Source organism: Aegilops tauschii, chromosome 1, assembly GCF_002575655.3.
Source record: "Aegilops tauschii subsp. strangulata cultivar AL8/78 chromosome 1, Aet v6.0, whole genome shotgun sequence".
NCBI classification, from domain to species: domain Eukaryota; kingdom Viridiplantae; phylum Streptophyta; class Magnoliopsida; order Poales; family Poaceae; genus Aegilops; species Aegilops tauschii.
In genome coordinates this window covers 74454912-74462013 of record NC_053035.3, presented here as the reverse complement: position 1 = coordinate 74462013, position 7102 = coordinate 74454912, and the positions used below count along the sequence as shown (strand labels likewise).

Here is a 7102-nt window from a genome sequence, read left to right as displayed (position 1 = left end):
TGCTCACTGACATAACTATTCTCCTCCATCTTACAGCTGTAGAACTTATTGGAGACTTCATATCTCTCAATCCGGGCATTTGCTTGAAATATTAACTTCAACTCCTGGAACATCTCATATGCTCCATGACGTTCAAAACGTCGTTGAAGTCCCGGTTCTAAGCCATAAAGCATGGCACACTGAACTATTGAGTAGTCATCCGCTTTGCTCTGCCAGACGTTCATAACATCTGGTGTTGCTCCTGCAGCAGGTCTGGCACCTAGCGGTGCTTCCAGGACGTAATTCTTATGTGCAGCAATGAGGATAATCCTCAAGTTACGGACCCAGTCCTTGTAATTGCTACCCATCATCTTTCAACTTTGCTTTCTCAAGGAACGCATTAAAATTCAACGGAACAACAGCATGGGCCATCTATCTACAATCAACATAGACAAGCAAAATACTATCAGGTACTAAGTTCATGATAAATTTAAGTTCAATTAATCATATTACTTAAGAACTCCCACTTAGATAGACATCCCTCTAATCCTCTAAGTGATCACGTGATCCAAATCAACTAAACCATGTCCGATCATCACGTGAGATGGAGTAGTTTCAATGGTGAACATCACTATGGTTGATCATATCTACTATATGATTCACGCTCGACCTTTCGGTCTCCGTGTTCCGAGGCCATATCTGTTATATGCTAGGCTCGTCAAGTTTAACCTGAGTATTCCGCGTGTGCAACTGTTTTGCACCTGTTGTATTTGAACGTAGAGCCTATCACACCCGATCATCACGTGGTGTCTCAGCACGAAGAACTTTCGCAACGGTGCATACTCAGGGAGAACACTTATACTTTGATAATTTAGTGAGAGATCATCTTATAATGCTACCGTCAATCAAAGCAAGATAAGATGCATAAAAGATAAACATCACATGCAATCAATATAAGTGATATGATATGGCCATCATCATCTTGTGCTTGTGATCTCCATCTCCGAAGCACCGTCATGATCACCATCGTCACCGGCGCGACACCTTGATCTCCATCGTAGCATCGTTGTCGTCTCGCCAATATTATGCTTCTACGACTATCGCTACCGCTTAGTGATAAAGTAAAGTATTACAGGGCAATTGCATTGCATACAATAAAGCGACAACCATATGGCTCCTACCAGTTGACGATAACTCGGTTACAAAACATGATCATCTCATACAATAAAATTTAGCATCATGCCTTGACCATATCACATCACAACATGCCCTACAAAAACAAGTTAGACGTCCTCTACTTTGTTGTTGCAAATTTTACGTGGCTGCTACGGGTTGAGCAAGAACCGTTCTTACCTACGCATCAAAACCACAACGATAGTCTGTCAAGTTGGTGATGTTTTAACCTTCGCAAGGACCGGGCGTAGCCATACTCGGTTCAACTAAAGTTGGAGAAACTGACACCCGCTAGTCACCTGTGTGCATAGCACAGCGGTAAAACCAGTCTCACGTAAGCGTACGCATAATATCGGTCCAGGCCGCTTCATCCAACAATACTGCCGAACCAAAGTATGACATGCTGGTAAGCAGTATGACTTATATCGCCCACAACTCACTTGTGTTCTACTCGTGCATATGACATCTACGCATAAACCCAGGCTCGGATGCCACTGTTGGGGAACGTAGTAATTTCAAAAAAAATTCCTACGCACACGCAAGATCATGATGATGCATAGCAACGAGAGAGGAGAGTGTGTCCACGTACCCTCGTAGACCGAAAGCGGAAGCGTTAGCACAACGCGGTTGATGTAGTCGTACGTCTTCACGATCCGACCGATCAAGTACCGAACGCACGGCACCTCCGAGTTCAGCACACGTTCAGCCCGATGACGTCCCTCGAACTCCGATCCAGCCGAGTGTTGAGGGAGAGTTTTGTCAGCACGACGGCGTGGTGACGATGATGATGTTCTACCGACGCAGGGCTTTGCCTAACCACCGCTACGATATTATCGAGGTGGACTATGGTGGAGGGGGGCACCGCACACGGCTAAAAGATCAATGATCAATTGTTGTGTCTTTGGGGTGCCCCCCTGCCCCCGTATATAAAGGAGCAAGGGGGGAGAGGCGGCCGACCAGGAGAGGGGCGCGCCAGGAGGAGTCCTGCTCCCACCGGGAGTAGGACTCCCTCCCTTCCTTGTTGGATTAGGAGAAGGGGGAAAGAGGAGAGAGAGAGGAAGGAAAGGGCCCCCCCTCCTTGTCCAATTCGGACTAGAGGGGGAGGGGGCGCGCGGCCTGCCCTAGCCGCCTCTCCTCTTCTCCACTAAGGCCCATGTAGGCCCATTAAACCCTCGGGGGGTTCCGGTATATATCCGATAACCCCGGAACCATTCCGGTGTCCGAATATAGTCGTCCAATATATCAATCTTCATGTCTCGACCATTTCGAGACTCCTCGTCATGTCTGTGATCACATCTGGGACTCCGAACTACCTTCGGTACATCAAAACATATAAACTCATAATATAACTGTCATCAAAACTTTAAGCGTGCGGACCCTACGGGTTCGAGAACTATGTAGACATGACCGAGACACGTCTCCGGCCAATAACCAATAGCGGAACCTGGATGCTCATATTGGCTCCCACATATTCTACGAAGATCTTTATCGGTCAAACCGCATAACAACATACGTTGTTCCCTTTGTCATCGGTATGTTACTTGCCCGAGATTTGATCGTCGGTATCTCAATACCTAGTTCAATCTCGTTACCGGCAAGTCTCTTTACTCGTTCCGTAATACATCATCCCACAACTAACTCATTAGTTGCAATGCTTGCAAGGCTTAAGTGATGTGCATTACCGAGTGGGCCCATAGATACCTCTCCGACAATCAGATTGACAAATCCTAATCTCGAAATACGCCAACCCAACAAGTACCTTTGGAGACACCTGTGGAGCACCTTTATAATCACCCAGTTACGTTGTGACGTTTGGTAGCACACAAAGTGTTCCTCCGGTAAACGGGAGTTGCATAATCTCATAGTTATAGGAACATGTATAAGTCATGAAGAAAGCAATAGCAGAATACTAAACGATCGTGTGCTAAGCTAATGGAATGGGTCAAGTCAATCACATCATTCTCCTAATGATGTGATCCCGTTAATCAAATGACAACTCATGTCTATGGCTAGGAAACATAACCATCTTTGATCAACAAGCTAGTCAAGTAGAGGCATACTAGTGACACTCTGTTTGTCTATGTATTCACACATGTATCATGTTTCCGGTTAATACAATTCTAGCATGAATAATAAACATTTATCATGATATAAGGAAATAAATAATAACTTTATTATTGCCTCTAGGGCATATTTCCTGCAAATATGATATGCATATGATGACCTATGTATAACATCCAAATTGAAAATTTGGGATGTTACACTACTCCTTTTATAACAAGTATGCAAAAGGTACTGGTTTTAGCATCCGAGGAGGGAGTCACCATAAAGTGAAGAATACTACTGTAATACAACAATGAACATTTACATGCTCCCGTCAAGGTGTGGGTTGCTTGTATTTTATTTTGGTTATACTATTACTTTTGGATTCACTGAGAAAATTACTTTAATTGACAGGATTCCGAGTTGAAGAAAGCAGAGAGGATTCTTTCAGTAACAGTAGGCCTGAAATACGATGTGGTTGTCAAGCTCATATGAAGATAAGTCTAAAAAAGGATTGTATTATGTGTATGAATTTGAGGTAGAACATAACCACCCTCTTGCTACAGGAGACATGGCCCTATACTTAAGATCCCAAAGGAAAGTCACAGAAGCACAAATAGCAAGCGCTGAAGTTGCAAAGTCTGTAGGCATTTTGAATAAAGCAACTATTGATCTTATGGCCAAAGAAGCATGTGGACTTCCAAATCTTGGGTTTGCACCTGAAGATATGAAAAACCATTTGTATTCTAAGAGAACACTGCAAGCAAAGAAAGGAGACACGGGGGAGTGTTAGAATACATGGAGAAGAAGGTAAAAGAAGATGCCAATTTTTTCTATTCAATTCAAGTTGACGAGGATGATCTGATAACTAATATTTTTAGGCTGACTCCAAAATGATATCAGACTAGGCAATGTTTGGTGATGTTGTATGCTTTGACACCACATATAGGAAACTAGATGATGGGCGTCCATTTGGTTTGATTGTTGGGGTGAATAATCACAAGAAAACTACTGTCTTTGGTGCTACACTTCTCTATGATGAAACAACTGAAAGTTTTGGTTGGCTTTTGAGAACATTTCTAACAGCTATGTCTGGGAAACATCCAAAGGCTATTCTGACCGATGAAGATGTAGCAATGGCCACGGCAATCAGGAAAGTCCTTCCTCAGTCTCACCATAGACTTTGTGTGTGGCATATGAACCAAAATGCTTGCAAGCACCTTGCTGGGGTTGTTGAAGAATATAAGAAGTTCAATGCAGATTTTCAGCACTGTATCTATGATATTGAGGAAGAAGACGATTTTATAAATGAATGGAATAGAATGCTAGACAGTATGGACTACGTGACAATACCTGGCTGCAAAGGTTGTTTGAGAAAAGGGAGCAATGGGCAGTAGTGTATGGCAGAAACACATTCTCGGCCCACATGAGCACTACCCAAAGAAGTGAAAGCATGAATAATGAACGAAAGCGGTACATTAGTATTAAGTATGACATGCTTACTTTTGTTGAGCATTTTGAGCGGCTCGTTGCGGATAAAAGATTTGTAGAGGTGAAGTGTGACTTCAAGGCGTCACAAACTACTCCCAAGCTGAAGGCTGAAGGCAGCTAGCACGAGATGTTGAGCAAAGCTTGAAAATTAGAACTGATCCGGATCCAAATCCGGATTTGGTAACTCCTCCGTTTCACAAGGTATATACTATACCACTAGTTGCATAGAGTTTTCAAACTAAGACTCACATTTAACTTTACGTTGCAGGTCTGAACATCGACTCTGCTAGAGTTTCAAAGCATAATGAGGGGCTTCACATGCCAAGAGGTATGAAGGTCAAGGAGAAGACTGTACGAGGATCAGCGAGACCCGTTGGTGGTACGTGTACTCCCGTGATGATGCCAGGGGAGAATCTACCATTCTTCTAACGACAGACTCCTACCGGTGGTACCTCTACTCTCATGATGATGCCAGGACAGAATCTACCATTCCTCCAACAGAAGCCAGCTTAATATATGTTATAGAGTATTATCTTATGTATGTTCTTGCAATTCTATTAGAACCTATGAGCATATAACCATGGATTGAAGATTCACTTACTTTCCGTGTTACCATCTGTTGATAGCTTAAACGATTATGAATGGAATGCAGGATTTTTACCCCCACTTTCTACTTTAATTATTGTCAACTCATTATAGACAAGTTGTGAAACAATGATAGCCCTCAAGTTGGATGAAATTAATAGCGATATTGTGATTTATAGTATAAGTACTGCTGCACAACCAATATGAACCAAGCTGCAGTTTGGCCTGGTTTCCATCAACTACAAACTATTATATTACCAACAACATAGGTTTTTTGTCTAACCTGACAAGCACACCAGCACTCCATCAGTGCGGTAATGAAGCGCCACGGCCGCCGTCACCTGGATCAGGATCCAAATCATATTAATTTGCATGCATCAATCTAAGGAGTAGTTTGTTCACTTTGTTCATTGTCCTTTGGCCTCATCCTGTATACAAAAATCACCACCAGGAGCTATTAAATTTCATTTTATTCCACCAATACATGACAAAATCAGAATTTTGTGCAATGCAAGACTGTTCCAAGTCTAAATCCATTGCATTTCAACATCTTTTTAGAGAAAAAAGTATCAAACTGAGCACCTTCAGGATGCAGAGAACAATTATAGAATTATTTTATCAAGTAAAACTCAGCTAGGTAGGCATCCAGGACATGTAGAAACTAATTCCATCTACAATATTTTAGGTTTAAACGAATCTCGGTATGAGGAAAATTAATTTGCAAGATCCCCTTCTGCATGTGTGCTCAATTACTAGTAGCTACAGACAAAATTAATCAGATCAGATATCTGAACTGTGCAGAAAACAGTAGATAGGAAGAGGAGAGGGAGCGGGCTTAGTAACCATATTGAGTATGGAGTAGAGCAAGGCGACCTCGCTGGAAGAGCCGCTGGATGGGGGCCACCTCGGTCGCCGCGGCCTCCGCCACGGTCTTTAGGGCGGCACGGCCTCCAACACCACCGCCTCCACTATCCCCGCCCTGATCTCGACCATCGTCGTCCCATCGCAGGCAACTTCGAGAGCCGGCCTTTGGTGCGAGCACGAACTAGGAGGCGGAGGCCGTCTTACGGCGGGAGAGGATCCACATTTTGGACGGGGGCGGCGCCATAGCTGGCAACTGCGAGTTGGGCTTAAAGCTTTTCTCCGCTACCTTCACACTGACGGACTCTCGCTCAAGGCCGCGGAGGCGGGAGCAGAACGAGATCGACGGGGCGGGCGATAGCTGATTCACTGGATCCCTCCGCTCCCCGCGGTCGGCTATCGGATGGGAAGGCGAAAGGGAAGAGAAGGAATACATATTGGGAACAGAGGGAAATACAGAGGTCTGTGGGTTTTTTGGGCCAAAAAAGCGACGCGGTAAAGGGAATTAGCGGCAGTCGTTGGATGAAAAACTGATGGAAGGGAGCAGGGATGGGAGCACGGGACAGGAGCAGGCAAGCCGCGTCCCAATCTCGCCACTGTACGTGTGCTGCCATAACCGCACGACCAGCCACCTTTTCATGTTTACTTAGAGCCTTTTAACCTTCTTTCTTTTTCTTTTATTGGAAACAGTTTTGTTTGGTTTTTTCCTGTTCATGTCCGCGAGATTGCTGGTTGAAATCGTGCCTTCTCTTGCAGTTTTTTGCGTTTTTAAAACATTAAAGAAAAAAATGAAAATGGGCCGGCCCAGCGCGGCTGGAGGTGTGCGCTCAATTGCGTAAATACCTAAAACGGACGCTTAAGACGTCATCTAGGATTCCCCAAAAAAAGGCGTCGTTTAGGATTTGCCATTCCCAATGGTTTTCTTTTAAGTTTCCATGTCAAACTTTCATCCGGTTGGGGTGCGCTCTAA

The 7102-nt window shown here is 44.1% G+C and overlaps 1 protein-coding gene across 1 annotated transcript; it reads left to right on the top strand.

The window, feature by feature from the left end:
- Positions 1 to 4106: 4106 nt before the first annotated feature.
- Positions 4107 to 5385, top strand: LOC141027656 (protein FAR-RED IMPAIRED RESPONSE 1-like). The gene is made up of 3 exons (XM_073504805.1): positions 4107 to 4560; positions 4955 to 5014; positions 5339 to 5385. The coding sequence occupies exons 1-3, from the start codon at positions 4107 to 4109 to the stop codon at positions 5383 to 5385; spliced, it is 561 nt and encodes a 186-aa protein (XP_073360906.1).
- The last annotated feature ends 1717 nt before the right edge of the window (positions 5386 to 7102 follow it).

Bases quoted from the DNA above. Each gene is read 5' to 3' on its own strand.
- LOC141027656 (XM_073504805.1), top strand. From the start codon at position 4,107: ATGTTTGGTGATGTTGTATGCTTTGACACCACATATAGGAAACTAGAT. The intron at 4,561-4,954 runs GTTGTTTGAGAA...TTTACGTTGCAG, and splicing joins GACAATACCTGGCTGCAAAG to GTCTGAACATCGACTCTGCT. The intron at 5,015-5,338 runs GTATGAAGGTCA...AATGGAATGCAG, and splicing joins GGGGCTTCACATGCCAAGAG to GATTTTTACCCCCACTTTCT.